Genomic DNA, 20,502 nt, shown 5'->3' on the forward strand with positions numbered 1-20,502 from the left:
CATGTGCATCACTGACGATTCATGGACAAAAGTCTTTGGTTCTTTACAGAGGCAGAGCATTATTACGTAATAATTGGTTACGATATCATATCTCAAGGCAGTTATCGAGCGTATTTCCTAGCCGAGTTCGACTTACTGTCAAAGATACTCCTAGCTGCTTTACGCGTTACACGAGAACGTAAATGCTTCCAAACCACAGAAGCAAATCATCTGCTACTCAGTAAAGAAACGTGATTTTTCTTTGATTTTTTATCAAAACTTAGATTAATTTTGGCAAGAGCAAGAAGCTAACAAGGATAAAGAAAAATGCTTTCTATCCATGGATCAGCAGGCGTGGTCGACCGATTTCTTTGTGAACCTGAAACTTGAGGTGCTGGACAAGGACCGACTGGACAGTGAGCGCCTCCTGCCGTGGCCGGATGCACAGGACAACACTGACTTGAAGGCAGCTCGAAACTTGGTCGAGATGAGATTGTAAAGGACAGGGTTGATAGCCGAGTTCAGATAGACGAGGACCCTGAATACGACGATGATGTCGAGGATCTGTCGCTTGGTGAGGCGATTATACTCCTCTGTACTCGCCAGGATGCCCCAGAGGTTGAAGATGCGGATGGGCGTCCAACAGACGAAGAAGATGGCAACGACGTTCACCAGCATGAGGACGACGCGCTGGTGGCTGCGCCGCGATATGGCACTGGTCGTGTTCGGTGGCGTCACGGAGGCACGCTTGACGGAACTCCGCGGATCCGAACTCCGGCTAGACTTTGACGAGAGTGACGTCGACGTGTGGTGGCGCTGTATCTTGGAGCCGTAAATTGACATGACTGGCTTGTCCTTCACTGAGCGTAGTTTCCATGTCGACGGCGTATCCTGGCGTTGAAGAGGAGGCGAGTGTGGTACGTTACTACTGCTGCCCTGACTTTGGAGCGCGCTGATTACGACGCCGCTATCGTCGCACGAGAAATTCTCCTGTTCAGCGATGACATGGAGGTCTGTTAGCGGCTCTTGCGTCCCGTCGTCGAATTCCTCGTGTTCAGTCTGAGCCTCGGGTTTGCTGCTCTTGCAACACAACAACCTCGACCGGCATGCTCGCGCGAGTCGATTCAAAACGCCACAGACCCGGCGCGCACCGCCGGCGGACGACAATTGCCTGCCGCTCGATTTGTCGCGAAGTCTGTGGTTCGTCGGCTCCACGTTAGGTTTGGTCCTGACGCTGCCGCTCTCCGATTCGTTCTCGCGCATGTTCGCCATCATCGTCTTGTGCATTCTCAGCGTGATACCGATGACACAGTAAATGGTGGTCAGAAAGAAGCATGGCACAATAAAGAGAAGTACCGTGAGGATTATCTCGTAGATTTTCTCCCACAGATTGTCCATGATTGGACCGCAATAGTTCTTCGTGACGCCATCGTGGACGCAGTTCGGGGCGTATTCGATACTTATCACCAAGGGAACATTCACAAGGGCGGCCACGAGCCAAACCGCCATGCAGATGAGAAGAGTCCGACGAGGTGTGCAGATGTAATGTGCCTTGAAAGGAGTGCAGATTACGTAATAGCGTTCGACGGCGATGGCTAGGAGAGTGAGGATGGACGCACTGCTTGCGAGGTTTTCGCTGTAAATCACGAAGTAACCTGTGGAAGAAACATAATCGAAGTAGAAATGAGATTGCCACAAACAAGACCAAGTACATTAGATTATTGCATAATCAGCTTAGAGGCACAACCATTGTGACACTTTGGAGAAGAGTTAACGATGTTTCAACACTGAATATCTCCTCTTCCAGTTCCCTACTTCAACGACCACCGCGCTTATCTCCAAAACCATCATCACCATCGCAACATCACCAACACTAGCACAACAATCCTGGTCATAACCATAACCACAACCACAACCACTGTAACCACTACCATAACCACCAACGGATGTTGTTCTTCCGAAATGAAATAAGGTTCGTCATTTCGAAGCACACAAATTCTGCATAGGCCTACCTAGATGTTCGTTGAATCGAAAATGAAATAGGGTTCGTTAATCCGAACATTTTGTGACGTTATTCCAGGGTTTTGTTATTCCGGAGTCACGATCATCACTATTAATATCACTACCACAGCAATCGTCACCACTGCTATCATTACCACAGGCAAAAAGCACACCACACCACCAACATCATCATTATTACCATCACCACCACCCATATTATCACAAACAGCACTATCACCACCATCGTCATCACTCTTATAACCATTATCGTCATCACTTATATCACCATCATCACTGTTGCTACCATCATCATCTTTTACAAGTACCATTACCATTACCATCATTATACAGACTCTCTCCTCACCACAATATAAGATCATGCTCAGGATGATAGAATAATGCAAATTACGTTGTATATTTACATTATGAAAATGGAGAGGTGCTATTTTGATTATGATGGTTATGGTTGATGAGAGTCGATTATACAATATCTGCCCACTCGCGAAATGGAAATGTTTTAGTCATTAAAACGTTTTTGTTATGCTTGTTTTGACGAAGATACAGGATGTATGTACACGTTGACGTAAAGCTTGAGAGTTAGCATAAAACCTTCAAGAGAAATATAATCACGGTACTCGATTTTGAAGAAAAAAAAAAAAAACTTTTTCAAGTGAAACCGGTCATATCATGCACAAAGTGTCTTGAATCCGTCTTGACTTTCTCAACATTTTGTGACTGAAAACACACATTTTCCCACAAGGTGTGAGATCGATTTTCATATCCCAAGATAGAAACAATATTGCAAATTGCACTCTCACTTTAACTTTCAGTGACCCCAGCAAAATATCAGAGAGATGAGTGGGCATTTTATGGCGCAATTAAAGTCGAGATGAAACTCATGATCATTTCTTCAATACCAGCAAGAAGATCATCCGGTAAAATGTCACTGGTTTTTAGTGGTATTGAGAGTGGACTAGGGTTATAATTATGATGTTCCCATTTCTTGTCGTAAACGCCAGGTGCCCGACATTCATTTTGCGGACTATGGTTGCTTCTTATCTGTCACCCCTCGAGACGAATCGAGTCCAACTCGAGATACAGTCTGTCAGATGAATCATATAAATCATGAACCTCTATCAGAAGTGGAATTTCCGCCATGTTCCGAGCTCCTATTTCCCCTTTTTCATGCAATCATTATCCGTGACCGACTGAACTTAGTAGTCGGTGTGTATCATGACCAGAATGAGACCCCTTGACGTATTATTTATTCAAAATGTTGATAACCTTTACCCGGCTGACCAAGGATTATCTAATGGCAAACAAGCAAGAATAATTCTTCTCTTCTTAGCCTGAGATTAATGTGTTCAGTAAGTAATTTTGAAAATATTTCATAGATTGATTTATTCTGTCAGCCTGCATTTTGTCAAGTAAACAGGCTTCCATTTCTTGCATTACTCTATTGGTGAATCCATTTAGGAGGTGAAGAAGAAACATGGGAAGTGTAGATCGAAGAATCGAGTTTGTGAAAACTGAATCTGTTCTGTTGAATATATTACATGTACAGTTTTTGGTTTATACGTTTGTCTGTCAGTATAAAATATTCTGTGATCGCAAATCAGGGTAATTATTACAGGCATGTATGGAATATGAAAGATCATGACCACATCTATTCCTCACTGATCTGGAAAATCACCCCAAAGATCGAATGGTGAAAATGTTTAACGCAAAATAGAAATAGGACCGTCTTTACTATACATTACCATTCTTGACATAAATTAAAGCTACAATTGTGTGGGTTTTTTTTATGTGTGTGTGTTTTGCGTGTTCATGTATGTGTGTTTTTTTTTCAATATCACTTCACTTTGGCTAAAATGTTGTTTGTTGTTGTTTTAAAGGAAGAACGAAGAGAGAGAGAGAAAATGGGGCAAAATGCTTTTCCCCCTCATAACTTCAGCTAAGAATCCAGTGGTTATACTAAGTATCCGATGAGAAAATTAGAAGTGAATAACCAATTAGTTGCCCAAAATGACAGGAATGGAATTTCAAAGGTCAGAGTTCAAAGACACCAAAATCACTTTCAGGCCATGGATTCCATATAAGGTAAGTCCAATGATAATGCTGTTTGGTGCAATGGATTGAGATTATTGGAAAATATTTCCTTTGTGCAAAGAGGATCACAGATCAGCCCATGATTAGCGGCCAAGATCAATGAACCAATCAACGAATCAATGAAGGGACGGCCATAATTATACGTTGATCATACAGCACGTAATAGCAATTGTTTGAGAAAACAGTGCAGACAGCCCAATCGACCACGTGGCAGTAATATTGTTCTGGACTATGTTGCATAAAAGACGCAATTAAGTATAAGTCAGATTACATAGGCCAATCAGGATTGAGTATTCAGAGACTTATGTTTGATTTTTCGACTTATGTTTGATCTCAACTTTTATGCAACAGGGATCGGATTAAAAAAAAAATAAGGATGAATAGGCTGTATAAATACAAAAAAAAAAATGTTCAATCTGATATAACTTGGTATGGGAACATGCTTTGACTTGTATTAGCTAAATATAACAATTTTTCAGAATTTCCTGTATAACACACAAGAACAATTGTGAGGGTGATATGTGCAATAATAATACAGAGTGTTGGTTAGATACAATAGTGTATAATTTGCTGGTTAGATGTATGAGAGAGTATATGTATTAGTGGAATGAGAGTTAGAAGAGAGAGAGAGAGAGAGAGAGAGAGAGGGAGAGGGAGAGAGAGGGAGAGAGAGAGAGAGATATGTGCATATATCAGACGCTATTTTCGTATATACATGTAATATGATAATTCGAATATAGTATCTATTTATTTATTGATTGATTTGATGTAATGCGCTGTGGGTAAATTGAATGCATATTGATTTTGGAGTTTATGTTTAGGAAGAGAAGATTGTGAGAAAATATGTTTTGAATCAAACTGATTATTTTTGCTATGTAAAATGTGTTGATTTGAGCTTTAATAACAACATCTGCATTTGCATTGTATTTGTGATATTTGTTTTTGTTTCGTATTACAGGTTGATCTCATTGTGCAATGGTTAAGATGAATAAGATTGACCTTTTGTTGTTCTATGCATTTTTTTTTTTCATTGCTACACTGTATTTTGTGAGTATTTTTAATGTATTCATGGCCCTTTGTTAACAATGTCTGTAATTCAGCCTCCAGGCTGCGATAGATATTGATGAATAAAACACCTTTTCAATTCAATTCAATTCAATTCAATTCAATTCAATTCAATTCAATTCAATTCAATTCAATTCAATTCAATTCAATTCAATTCAATTCAATCCAATTCAATTCAATTCAATTCAAATCATCAATTCGCTCATTTGACTATTCATAAGGACTGGTCAAGAAATGTTTTCCGAAAAAAAAAAATGAAATTTTCAAATGTCATATCTTCCTTGTTTCTCATCCAATTTTTGTCATTTTTGTATCACTCTGTAGGGAATATTTTTCTCTTTATTTCGAAGTTTATTTATTTTTTGGGCGGATTTCCTCTTTAAAGGCAACTTTGTGTCTCCTTATATCTCTTCCAGCCGTACGTCCTTTACTGCTAAGCACGCATTTCATCTAGAGGAACTATGTATGTATGTATGTATGTATGTATGTATGTATGTATGTATGTATGTATGTATGTGTATTATAAACATTACATCCACATACACGTCTAAGCTACGTCTAAACTACGACCAGAATCACTTTGTATTAACGCCGTGCTCGAATATCGCAACCTGTTCGGAGAGTTATTTCATGGCTCCCCCGGTCAAAAATCACCCTGCACAATCGTCTTGTTTGTACGGATGATATCGATGTCCGGGTGTAAGTTTCAAAACACATTCTCTAATCTATTATTATTATTTTTTTTTTTGTTCATCTTGTGATCGAGTCGCACGATTGTGACATTTCCTTGGTATTGAAGAGGCTGGCTGACGCATTCTTGTCATCTTGTTTTAATTTGATATTCTCTGCGGAATTCATCTGACATCAAAATTATTTCTATAATGCAATTGCAGTGCAAATATCCGGTCAACTTGCAGTACAGTATTCGATGACCCCCCCCCCCCCCTTCCCCTCCTCCCCCCCCCCCCCACACACACACACACACACAGACACCAAGATTTATTTCACCTGCAATTTCTGGCGATTTCTCTCTGGAAGATCTCGTACATCGGAATTGCTCAGGATTTTTTTTTTTTATATGATGACGACTAAGATTACAAAGATTGCGTGTGTGTGTTCGTTTTTACATCTTAAACGTACATTAAAATTCTTTTGACGAAAGGAGTTTCTTGAACAGTTTGCGAGCATATTTAGGAGCGATAGAGGCTTTAAGTCAGAGATCTCGACTGTTGAGCATTAGTGTGTATAAACCAAGATCTTCTCGACATCACAATGCATCGTCAGTGAATCCGGCGTGTGATAAACATTGACAAGGCATGGCAGATATTGTGTCATGGGATAGAACGCATATTTACTCATCGTGATGCGATGTACAGTATAGACTTTCCAAATCAGGAGGTAAGCGCGATATTAATGTCAAATATCCATCCTTTTCATGATAAAACTAGGTGTTGCGATAGTCGCCCATGATAATATACCAAACGTATAGCACTATAAAAGACATACACGAAAGATCTAAGAGCAAGCACTGACGTAGACTTGCGTAGAATTCTTTAATTAAAGGAAGTCCGTGACCTACTATTACTCGAGCTATGCATAATGAAGATAACTTGAAAACCCTCTTTGATAGGTTGTTACCAAACTGTTACCATGGCGACTGCACTCGCAACTTGCAGTGGGCTTTGTATTTGTTATGGAAGAGGTCGTCAAAGGGCGCGAACATTGGCGTCAGAAGACTAAAGGATAACTCGCTTAGGATATGCCCCCCCCCCCCCCCCAGCGGAAAAAGAAAAAGGAATAAAGGTTTATCAACATTTTCGTAAAGTGTAAGGATAATGCTCTTTGGACACTTCAGCATGAGATCTGTTAGGTTCGAATCTTGCCAGGACAAGGGACTTCTTAAATCAAGGTGGTTGTATAAGATGTGCAATGATAATAGTTACTGACATTCTTGGCTGCTGCTCTAAAGTTTATTGACTATAATAATTTCTGCTTTTGACCTTTTTCAGCTTACGTTCATTGCAAACCTCACCTAACTGGCCCAAGATGCTTTGAACCCACCATTCCATTATTATACAATTGTGCCTGAATGTGAACGTGGCAATGCTAGGTAATAATGCCAGCAGCTAGAGCCCTCTTGGAGAACAGTACTTACACTGAAGAGGATATACTCTGAGCAAATAGAAACATGTCTCCTTCATTTCCAGCAATTTGAATTTGATATCATGAGAATTGATGTGCAGTATTGTTAATTCACAATATTTTTCTTCGTTACTATACAGTACATCGTATATGATATGGTGTCATTATGTGTATGTAAATGTGTTTTGTATTTTTTTGGAAATGCAATGAAATAAAAGAAATGAAATGAAATATCATTACTGAAGTTTCGAGTGAGCCACCATCTTCCGTAGATATTATTTAAACTATGATCTGATGATGCGAACTGACGATGGTCAGTGCGTTGGTCACTTATCTCTGGACAACGTGCGTGTGGGTGCATATAGCGTGGGCAGTTGATAAAACCAGCAGATGGTTCAAACCACGCACTCAAAGAGTCGAAATCATAAAACTACAAACCGTCTAGTGCTTCAGTATTCACCTATCGTTTAAAGGCTCAGTCACTGACGTCTAGATGGTCAATCGTTAACGAAAATTCTACTGCTGACTGCGCGTCCATATGGTCAAGTGGGCATAATGAAATTGGAAGTGTTCAATGTTGGGTGTTTTTTTTTTCTTGCAAGCCTCGATTGTATTACTTTTTACGTCAGAGCTGCCATGTCCTTGCTTATCCCTTTCCAAAGATGGCATGCACAGGGTGCACGTCACGAGCTCGACACCCACGAGTCATACAGCCCACGAATCATACAGCCCATGAGCTAGACACTAATAGTGATCAATGCCCACGGGCTCAACACCAGCTAAAATAGGCATATACGAGCTTTACGCTCCCCGAGCTAGACACCAAGAAAATAAGGCCCATGAGATCAACTATAGGCAAACGAGGTTCAATCTCTAACTCGTGGTCCCTATGACTCGTGGGTGTGTATGAGCTCGTGGGATGACCGCCATACACCGACCAATTTCAGATTAACTAGTACGAAATCTGGCAAAGATGCTCACCAGATGATATTCACAGACTGATAATGGTTCAGCCAAAAATGACGAGATTACCGTATTGGTTGTTTGTACTAGAATCCTTATCGACGATATTGCCAAATGTATTTCCACGAGAGGCTGCTTTAATGCACGCACAATGATGGCGTTGGTACTTCAATTGGAGAACTATTAATACTCACCTCCGAGGCAATAAACATATGCGGAAAGACCTGATGTATAGGACAATGCTGCGCACGCTGATGCCAATAATGACTTCATCTGGTCTCATCGAAAAGCGCACGGAAAGGGACCTTTCCCTCAACCCCTCCCCATTTTTTGTCCTCTCTTTCAAAATGCCCTTCCGCTTAACCTTCCCCTGTATCCCTTCGCCGCTATCCCCTTTCCCCATCCTCCCTTCAATCGCTACATTTCTTTTTCCCGCCATCCATTCTCTTTCCCCTCCAACCTCTCCAATCCCTCTCACTATTGTCTCCGTCTCCTCCTCTCTCACCCCCACCTCCCTCTCCCCTTCAATCGATCCCCCTCTCTCTTCCATCCTCTTTTACTGCCCCCTTTCTTCTCTCGTCTCCATGTCCCCACCCCTCCCCCCCCCCATAAAAAGGGAATAAATTAGTCAGCATTTTGAATGTAATGTACATAAATTCCATCATCTCGCAATTCCGTCACCAGATGGTATACACACAAGGGCCGTGTATCACGTGAGATGCAATGTCGCCACGAGACGAAAGTCTAGTGAAAGGGCAAACAAACAAAGCAACATGAAGTATGTGATCGAGTAGGTGTGGGGGGTCTTCAACATCGATTCCATGGTATTGACTTTCATGTTGATATTAAAGGAGTAGATCAGCTCTAGGAAAATGCAAGAAAAAGTCGACAGACATATTTGACTACAGGCAACGATCATAACATGGGGTAAACGAGGGGCTAAAATTAAATGATATATACACTTATTGCCTGACCGCATTATTCTAAATAATCATTTGTTGTGGTTCTTGCAAGAGGAAATTGGTGTTTAAGTATTGATTGAAGGGTGACCTTTTTCCTCGTTTTCCTAGAAAGTTCTAATCACTTTATCAATTGATGTTGTCCTTTCCACTTCTTCAGTACGGCCGACAAGGATGATTTAGAAATACGGAATTGAGATTTCATTACAATTCCTTTCATTGTCGCAACTACCTGTTTCACATCATTCTTTACGACTTTACACTGTCCTCTGATTTTATACTTGTGGCGTTGAGGAGGAGGGTAAAAGTCGGACAAAACAGCAACTAAGCTTTCCTAATCGAACAGAAAAACCATGATTTAACAACTTTAACGGAACAGCTGTATATAGTCCAATAAAATGACGCCCAAGCCACATAATGCTTTTATCAAAATATCGTGAAAATGATTGGAAAAAATATTCACAAACACTAGAACAACTTCGTATGATACATAAAACGTGAAGATGCAACATTTTGCTGAGAACAGCTACATGGAAGACAAGAAACGTGTGTGTGTGTGTGTGTGTGTGTGTGTGTTTGGTTGTTGTTGGTTTTTTATGCTGACTGGGCTTCCCTTCAAATTCTTTCTGGTTGATTTTTTTTTTACTCTTTTTTTCAGCAAACGTTTCTATGTTATAAATGCCAAGAAATTAATTAATCAAGAATTAAGAAATTAATGATGCAGATCAGTGAGCATTCTGTCATAAATTAAAGAATTTGACGGCAAAAAATCAATCACCATTAACTTTTCTGAACATTTCCGCGATGGCTTCAGCTCGACATGCAAGGAGCAAAACTTTTTTTTCACGGGCTGTCTCGACTAATATCCACATTAATCTGTCTCGTTTGACGTGAGCAAACACAATTTGTGCCTTCAAGACTCTGCAATTCTCTTTTTTGTTTTCCTTCTTTTAGTTCAGAGTTCATTATTGATAAATAAATGATTTTTTGCTTCAACGCGCCTTATAACTTGGAGCAGAATATCGGTTGACATTTCGGCAAATGTTCGCGAAAAAAAAAATCGTCAATTATTCAAAGTGTGTATCGAGCTCCAAAGTCCTGTTAACACGGCATATTGCTAAAACAGTCATGGTAAATTAAACGACTGATATCGCATACCAATAAGGAAACGCCTGCACTGACTGGCCCTGTTTGATATGATCTCAATCAAATTACTGACGTATGCTGACGGAAGCTGACCGCCGTGAACGATTGAACAATTTCATTAAAAGAAATATGAACATGATGAATATTTGATTCAATATCAAGGAATATACTGGGTTTTTTTTTTTTTAAATAGAAATGAGCTAGGTTCATGGCGTGCCAATGAATACAGGTCTGCATTACATTATCACTTTTCCAAACATCATTCCAAACAGAAGACAGAACGCATTGATAAAAGTTGTCATCTCCTTGTCTCGATGTAATAAGTGATATATCAGGTCTAATGTGATTGGATGACTACAGATAAAGGCAATTACGACGATAATTATCATTCAATCTATGAAAAATATAAAAATTATAATCAGTTTGACTGATGTATTATTTGGTATCAATATTACATCACTGCCATTCTCTCAAAACAATCGCATTGAAATTCTAAGCAACATTTCTTTTTTGTTTTGTTTTACACGGAAGTGATAAAGAAACGACTAAAGGAACAATTTGTGTACGATTAAAAAAAAGACAATATAGGAATCTGGCTTGATATTCTAGAGATGGGAATCGATAACATTTGATAGAGTTAATATCACATTTTCATGAAACAAAATAAAGTTACCAGGGGAAGATAAACTTTCCTTCCCTCTGATTCAACAAGATAAATTTGTTAGTAAAAAGAGAATTTACTCGTAATCCCGAAGAAAAAAAAAGGAAATTAAGCTGTACATTATTCATGTTGGTGTTGACAACACCAAGGTGTTACACTACGGCATAAGTTTAACAGTGGACGATGCTTTAACACGGGATGGCTTCCGACCTCGCCTATTTCACAAGATCAGTGATGTAGAGGGTAAATAGAGAAAGAGGAAGAGAGAGCATAGAATAAATGAACAAAAAGTAATTTCGTTTGAATCATGAGATATGGAGGACACGTTATTCACCCTCGTTTTCCCGTGTGTAATTAAATTCCATTACCTATATTACAAAAATAACGTTTTTACCATGCCATGGTTCTACATCTAGGAAGGATCCAAGGTTTGTTGGTAAAAATTCACCTGCAGACGTTGTCTTTTTGGTCTCTCTCGGACCTGGATGCTCGTATGGAAAGTCCGTCGTCAATTATTTAGATAACATCCATCATTTCAACGATCGCCTTCGCAAAAATGAAACCTTCGCTGTTAAAAAGAACTGAATGAATACGAGAGTGTGACGGTCTTTCAATATTCAGGTCGAAGGAATCCAATCCAGGGCCAAGATTTGCCTTTTCAATAATCTTCCCCTCTCTCCCTCTCTTGCTCACCCGCTCTCTCTCTCTCTCTTTATATCTTCACCTCTTTCTCTTTCTTTCTGTATTTTTTGATACCAAACAAGAAATTGCAGTAAAGGCGAAACGTGAATGATTAGACATTCTACTGATTATATATTATATCATGTGAGCAGCAGTCATTTTAAGTTGAATTTCCTTCAGTTATTTGCAGAATGAAATAACACAAATTCAACCACTTCGCTCCAACGGCATAGATGGAGATAATTTGCCAGCATCTGCACCATTCATATGGTGAGTCTGGTTTGTATGAGCGATGCTAGGATCGTATAGCAACTTCTTGTATCAACATCCAATCAGGAAGCAGGATTCCTGTCATTACCACGACAAACACTTGCCATGGTAGCAAGAGTTGCTGTCATAGCAACTTTGTATGAAGTGGAACCTGATTCTATATTATCCAGTAGTCTCTTACACAGTATATAACACAGACGAGCACACACACACATACACACAGAAATGCGCACAAACAAACAAGCAAACACACAAAACATAATTATACACACACAAAAGGCCTGATATGTCGAACATAAAAAAAAAAAAAAAAATGCCCGTAAGAAATAACAGTCGATGACTAAAACCCGGGTCCACGTCTTTTTGTTTTCTTTTTGTATCTGATTGTATTTGGTGCTTGTGTGTGTGTGCGTGTGTGCGTGTGTGTATGTGTGTGTCTGTGTGTATGTTTGAATTCATTATGCTTAATTGATATCTTTATGAATGAAATATTCTGTCCTAATCCACGGCCATTTCGGACATCTTTGTTGGGGTATGGGGAGCCCATATAGAAAAGAGAGAAATATAGAGAAATTGAATACACTGACGGATTATTATTTTTTCTTTTTTTTTTTAATCTATGACTGCAAAAACAGTTCCGCGATGAAATATTAATTTTTTTCACCATCACTTCACAGTTCAAACCTGGATAAAATCACGTCGTGCGTTTCTTCTAAATTGCCTGGATGTGACTTTTACCCTTTAATGGCAAAAATTCATTTCGGTTCTGCTTTCTTTCGATATTATAAAGAGATATACCGACTTCGTGAAGTATTTGCGGAGAGAGGTTTTGCACGTTATGAATATTTGAACGGTAGTTCGTTCACCACAGAATATATATTTTATCAATAGGCTATACTCCATCAACTTCAACTGAGATGCAGACCAAAATCATAAACACACACAAATGCACACAAATATAATCATATATATTTCTATGTATGTATGTATGTATGTATGTATGTATGTATGTATGTATGTATGTATGTATGTGTGTGTATGCAAGTATGTATGTAATCTATATAATTTGTTTGTTTTTTTTACACACTGTTAGTGCATAGTATTGCACTTGTTTTGAGTATCTGGATGTCCACGAATTTAGATAATGTTATATATATATTATATTCTTGACTATAGACGAGAGACAAGTGAATGTCGACCAAAAAGAAGAGAGAGTGGCATTGGTCTGAATTTCTCACGTGGAAGGGGAGGTCGTGAGAGATAGTTATCGTGTGGAAACAAAACAAAGCATACTAGTGAAGCTTGAGAACAGATATTAGGGATACATTTTGAAAGGAATAGTGTAATCATAAATCAGAGGGTGTCTAGGCGTCTAGAAATTTGGGCCATCAATGCCGACTCGATTGCAGACATAGGGGTCATGAATATTCTATAATACGATCACTTACATGAGTGCAAGAGAAATATATGAAGGGTTCCCCGATAACAATGCTTGAGAATGAACACTGTCATCACCATAGCAACCTGTTCTCGCATTTATAGCAATGACTGATGGAGATGTTGGTGGTTTGCGGGTTAATTTTCACGATGCCCTAGCGAACCCGGTGAGGCATCATCGTCCTTTTTTTTTTTAAGCTTGGCTAAAGGGATCAAATCCGTCAAGTCTAACAAGAGACTGGAAATGATGCTGACATTTGTATTCATTTTCGATTTCATATCGTCACGCGCTCGAACCGTGTGAAAGACGGACGAAATTGTTGTTCCTTCGTTCTCACTTATCTTTTTCATGATTATTATGCACTTTCTCAATACACCAAGAGCATTCGTTTAATCTTGAGGAATTAAAATTAATTGAGTTGTGTAAGGATATCCCCAAAGCAAAAAAAAAAAAAAAAAAAAAAAAAAAAAAAAGAAAGGAGACATGAAAAAACGAAATGAGACATAACAGAAAGAATGCACTTGAAGTACTTTTCAACAATTACTAAATAGCTTTTCCTTGTTTTTAAAGCTTATTAATGTTAAGAGAAGACAACCATGACCTGCATACAGAAATCGAAGCAATCAGTTTCATTTTCTATTTGTAACAGTAGGAAGTCCTCAAAAAGCGATGTAACTAATACGCAAAGAGACAGTGTCTGAGGGAGGCTATATAGCAGATGGTCAAATAGAAACAGACCATTACTGTCATAAAGAGCGGTATATTCATGATGCATGAGACGAAGGAATAAAATGGAGAGGTAACGAGACCTAATGAAGTCAAAGAAATGAATGCGTGTGTTGGAGAAGCAGAGGTACATTTCCCGTAACCTTCCTTTACACCTTTGGCAGCTTTACACCATCATCCCTTCTGTGTTTCGTTGTCATGGAAACAACTTTAAGGCACTGCATTCCCGGCGACATCGCGATAAAGATATCCGCATGCATGGCAATTTGTTTTGTCATAAACCCCTGAGAGTGCTTCGTTCACACGGAGTGACGTAATGTAAGCATCACTCTAAAGGTTATTGTTGCATGAAGATTATCATGTATTTAAACTGATTTGTTCCCGTTCCAGCCCTTTAAGGTTGATACTTTCACGTTCTCCATATGACTTCCAATTTTATCTATTTGCGTGTCTCGCCCGGCAGTAAATTCCCTGAATTCGATAGCATCGAGGTTTGACGACTCTATTCGATGACATTTACTGGTGGCAGACAGGCAGGAAAGACACGAGAGAATGTGTGATAAAGTTTAGAATTGGTGGGTAAAAAAGGGGGCATAAATCTAATGAGTGTCATTTTCGGGAACTCTGCGAAGAATCAGCGATGGGTACAGAGATAACCTGACGGGGTTAGATTCCGGGCGAGGGTGCTTCCCTACCCCCATACCATTTTATTTTCTTCTGCGTTAATGGCATGATAAAGATTTCTTGTGCGTGTTCCCCTATCTGGAGGAATTTGTTGACCAACTCAAGTTTCACTGTTGGTCGTAATTCCTTTGCTATTTATTTCACAAGATTGTCAACAATCCTACAGATATTTGAAGTGATAGACCCTCTATCATCATCGCGTGAAAAGCTAATAAGAAAAGTGGTATACACTCAATTTGTCGCACTGAACAATGGTTTCGCGAATAAAGAAGCACGTGATATACTAACTGAAAAGCTTGATAAAAAGTCAGCACTAACTGACATTCAAAAGGTGAGAGGTCAACGTCAAGAATACAATACAGACATTTACCAACTGCGTGGAGAGACTTCAATACATACTGTCTTGTTAGCCAAGTCAACCTAAAGCGTATAATAGGGACGAGAAGAGAAGTAATATATTCTGCCAATAAATCCTATTGCCACAAAAGTCATAATAGTGGTAAAGGAAGGAATTTGACGTGTTGGGGACACAGCGTATTCGGTGATTGATTGATTTCGTTGTCAATTGATGGACAAAATATAAAGAAGAAATATACCGTCTACAAAAATAAGAACAGACAAAACTGTGAGATACTAAAAAGTCAATGCTCTCCGTCTAATTTTGCTTACCCTCACTAGAAGTGTCTTCTACGAGGTAAAGACCTTATTATGGCAACTGGGCGTGTTTTGGGCAGGGAATATCTCTACTTTTGCTCTTGTTTTTCTCTTTTTCTCTCTTTCTGCCGCTACTTCCCTGCTCTCAGAATAAGAGCCTTATAATCATCATAACAGCGGGAAACTAACACCCACGCACTGCACGAAAGTCATCTCCGGCTTATCACGTGATCTACGAACGTACGCGTCTGACAGAGTCGCGACGCCAGAGGTTTTATCGCTGAATGTATCATTCAAGCTAATTCTCATACATGCACGCGGTATCAACGTTCTGATAGACCTCACTGTGTCTTCTTGATCTAGCAGAAAACCGCAGCGAAGACACGACCATGAATATAAAATCCCATTGTCCTGCTTTGCATAAAACCCCTGCTCCTTCTTTTGCCTACTAGACGTCGCTTTTAATGAAAATAACTTTAATCACTTCTACAGGTTTACAAGACCAACAACAAAAACAAAGTTACAAATGAATTTATGTTGTATGTTTAAACACAAATCTTATATTTGTCATTGTGTGATACAAATGTTTTTAAAATGTATGTTTATGAAGATCATGAATTATGAAAGTTTCCAAGTACCTGTACGAGCTGAAATTTTCGCGGTGGTTGTATTTTCGCGAACTTCGCGAATCGCCTTTGAACCGCGAAAATAACAACACGCGAAAATAACAACGTGCGAACAGATAAGCACAGTTAGATCTCGCAACCGCGAAATTAACAACACGTGAAAATGTTCTCCTAGTAGCAATTCGCGAAAATATCTGTACGCGAAAATTTCAGCTCGTACAGCACTGGGAGATGACCAAAGCATTTTTAAGACCGTTGTCCCACACGTCGTGTGCGTATGCTGTCATTTGTTTGAATACGAAATCTCGTCAAGTGAAATGTTAGTTTGTCAGTCGTGGTGATACCCGTGTACGAGCAGACAAAATTGACTTAACTACATCTCTTCTCCATGCACGAAGGGAAAAAACAAACACGCGCGTCCGCCATCTTCTGACTCAAATCCTCTCCAGCCGGTACTTACCATGACTGTTCAACTCTCAAGAGTGCAGACGGAACCGGTTGAAAAAAGAGGTCAATATCATCGGTAGGAAAACACGTGGGAGAGATGAATTATGCAGTGGACAGTGTGAGCTTCAGATTGGGATCATAAATCCCATGATAATGTGGATTTCATGGAATTAACTGAAGAACTGTTGTTGCTTATTTGATGAAACACGGGCTCTCAGCAGTGAGGTCAATGGTTCGAATCCCCTGGCAGTACGCGGTTGTGTCCTTTAATAAACAAGGCACTTTATCCTCATTGTATATAATCCTTTGGACTATAAAGACGTCTCAATTCCGCGGTACCCTGGTCAAGGACATCCGAGTGTTTTTTCCGTGGCCATGCACGTTAACAAAAACAAGATCCTATGCCAATCCACCAGGCAACAGTCTTCCCGTTTTGCTGCGGGGGGGGGGGGGGGGGGGGTAGACATTCTGTATCTGATATCAAGTTAGAGAAAAGACTTACCAAACACATAAGAAACCACTGCTTCATCTCATTTACAATCAGTGTATTGATTTCATTCATCCATCTATAATATGCATTTTTTGTTTTAAGTTCTGCGAATTACTACCTCCGTCATTTGATCCACGATGCCGAACAAAATGACGAAACTTCAACATCTTCAGTAGATCGGCTAAGTGGTGGCGTGCTGGCATGGACCCGCGTGCTTTTTCAACCCCACTGATTTTCTCACTGCATTCAACAGCTCCGTTCGGTAACATCTATCCCGTTGTAATTTTCCCTCGTTGTCCCCACTTAACATCGCAGGATGTGTGGCAACCCGATACTGCCCTTCTTCCTTTCCCGCGGGGAAAGAGATTGCGCGCTAAAGAGTCTCCGGCATGGGAGTCGTCTGCCGGGATCGTCTGCCTTTGAATTCAGATCGGTCTGAAGGGCGCTCGATGGTGAGCGGACGAAAGAGTCCTCTTCATGCTAACTTAGCTCTGACTACATTCAAGCATCATTCTAATAGTTTGCCTGAACAATAAGCCAGTTCGAAGTAAGCGCATGGGCACATTGGTCTGAATGACCGTGTTTTTTTTTCTCAGTTTGTTAGGGGCACTTAACTCGTTTTAGAGCAACAATGCGTAAGCTTTGCATAAGAATTTATGGAATTCATTGATCCCGTTAAAAGAATTAAGAATTAACTTGCGTAGCAGATGGGAAAGCATCCAGTTCATTATTTTGTATTGAATGTATTAACAATCTCTTTCTACTGATAATTGCCAAATACTACTTTTGCTATCAGATGGATGTGCTGGCAAGCAGCACTTATAAGAATTACATGAATGATCATTACATTACAGATGATTATCCCAGTGAGTTTAAAAACCAACATGCCTGTTGGTACGAATGACCTTTCTTCTGCTCATGCGCAAAGTGGAACTGCGAACTGGCTTATATCGACACAAGCCACAAAGCACGTAAGGCTCTATATCCGCAACAGACAGCAAACTATAAACAACCATAGAAAGGTACTCATTCCCCCCCCCCCCCTCTTCGTCTTATAATACCGCTTCAAGGCAAGGACAACAGATTTTAGTCATTCCAATGTAATAGGACGTACCGATAAGAAATACAATATGACTGCGATGAAAAGGTGGCACATCAGGAAGTGAAATACAAAATATTAAATTCGTACGTAATATACACAAGGTGCAGATAATACAAGAAATAAAACATAAATTATTTGAAAATATCATATCACCTTTGTTGTCAATAATAGGTTTATACGACAAAGAACACGACGTATAGTACATATAGGTAGTATCGGATGACTTGTCCCCTGCTCCAGGGGCCCGGATTAGGTTCGCTGAGTACGCTATGCCATTCATCACGTGCCATTTCCTGCAAGCGATGACCACTTAAATGGCGACCCACTTCTGATGTGCTTTATCGAAGAAAAGAAAATGCTAAGCCCTATCTCTTAGAAATCCTCGTGAAGAGTACATGGCCAGCAGAGGCAGATGTACTGAATCAGAGCGATTGCATTTATTCTTGCTGATTGAGTACCAGCATAATCCAACTTAACGGGGTGGCGATGTTTTGTGAGAACAAGACAACTCCACTGACATGTGTTGAAGATGACCTCCACTACTTTGCTGGTATTAAAGGGCATATCATAATCTTGTCCAGGTGCAAGTCACAAGTGTTTTTTTTTTCCTGACAGAAACTAAGATATCATCATGAACAAACTACTTCCGAGTCAAAGAACACTCATATTTTGATCATAAGAACTTAAAGGGGAAGGCTAGTAACTGATCAGTGGGAATCAGTGGAAATGCTGGGAGTTGATTGTTCCAATCCTTATGGGATTCATTCAAGAGTTCATTGTATATCTATTGTTGTGTGAAAATGATTTGCTTCAGAATGGTCTCATATTCAAGTAATGTGCAGTTTAATGCTTCCAGGTTAGCGTCCCTGGTCAGTGACGGAGCATTAATCTGCACATTACTTGAATATGAGACCGTTCTGAAGCAAATCATTTTCACACAACAATAGATATACAATGAACTCTTGAATGAATCCCATAAGGATTGGAACAATCATCTCCCAGCATTTCCACTGATTCCCACTGATCAGTTACTAGCCTTCCCCTTTAAGTTGTTTCAGATGAGATAAAACATCATACAATACAAAACAATTTATTGGCTTCTCAGGGCGTTTCGTCCTGTCTTAGCAGAGTAAAAGATCGCCCTTTGGTATTTTCTCAAAAGTGTAGTGACTGATTCGCCATCTCTATTCTATCATTCTGTAAGTCTTTGTAACACACACATACACATACACATAATATATTCATCTATCATAATTGATGATGTTAGTTTGTTGGCTGGTTTGTTATTTCCTACACGGAGCCTTCAACTTGACCTATTACCCCTTGTACATGGCACCTGTTCAGTCCTGAACGCTTATGTGCACCCATTAATGTTAAGTGGTACATGATATTATTACCTAGCTAAGATATGATGAGATAATTATATGCTTTACTCGATTTGGTAATGCATAATAATCTAACGCGCAACAAAACAAGCTGTACAGCTCAATGAAGCAACTGTATACTATCGCTATAGTCTTCCATTTCCCTTAAGGACTCATAGACGAAGGTGAGAACGCGGGTTGCCATTGGAAGAATCCAACCACATCCCAACCACTTTACTTTCTCTTTACATCAATTCATTAGTTTCCTAATCTCCCTCTGCCAAGAAATGCAAGCGAGCATGCGCAGTAGATGACGAAAAAAGAAAGGACATCTACCCAACCACTGTGCTCATGAGTGTGTAGGGATATAAGAATATCGGATTACCAAAGAACAGTCCGGCTTTGATGAAATACCTCAGCCATTGCAAATAATGAAAGGTCAATTGGAGACTAGCGGAGAGGCTTCACCGCACTTGTTGCTGATTTTCCGCTCTCCATACAGATTTTAGTCAGGTTTCTTTTTTTTCTGATGGTTAAAATCGCACACCCAGGTAAATCCGCACGCTTAAAAAATACAAACCAATGCAAAAACAAAAACAAAACAAAGTAAAAACAAAAACAATACAAAGTAAAAACAAAAACAAGGTAAAGGCAAAAACAAAATACAAAACATAAAATGCAAACATGTGCACGTATACAGAGAGGCCTATATTTCAGCATAGTTACAAACAGCAAAATTAAATGAAAGTGCGAGTTTCACAATGAATTGATTTACTAGAAATCACAATTGATTTTTGTTTTCAATTTGTATTATCACGTATTTCATTCAATTCCTTTTCCCCCATCAGCAAGAACTGGCATGTGCGTATAGTACATTGATACATCAGTAATTGGGGCGGGCCTATTTTGAACTGAATATTATGTTACACTAGGGTCGCAGACACTGTGTGAATACATCAAAAAATTTCATATTAATCGTGTATTGCTAATTAGAA

At 39.5% G+C, this 20,502-nt stretch overlaps 1 protein-coding gene across 1 annotated transcript in view; it reads right to left on the bottom strand.

Moving 5' to 3' along the window:
- Positions 1-324: 324 nt before the first annotated feature.
- The window catches only part of LOC140242127 (cholecystokinin receptor type A-like), a 34,996-nt gene continuing 14,818 nt past the window's right edge, over positions 325-20,502 (bottom strand). The window contains exon 2 of the mRNA XM_072321894.1: positions 325-1,634. Within this exon, the coding sequence (XP_072177995.1) occupies positions 325-1,634 (1,310 nt within the window). The remainder of the gene's footprint in view (positions 1,635-20,502) is intronic.

The sequence above is a fragment of the Diadema setosum genome, chromosome 18 (assembly GCF_964275005.1).
Source record: "Diadema setosum chromosome 18, eeDiaSeto1, whole genome shotgun sequence".
Lineage (NCBI taxonomy): Eukaryota > Metazoa > Echinodermata > Echinoidea > Diadematoida > Diadematidae > Diadema > Diadema setosum.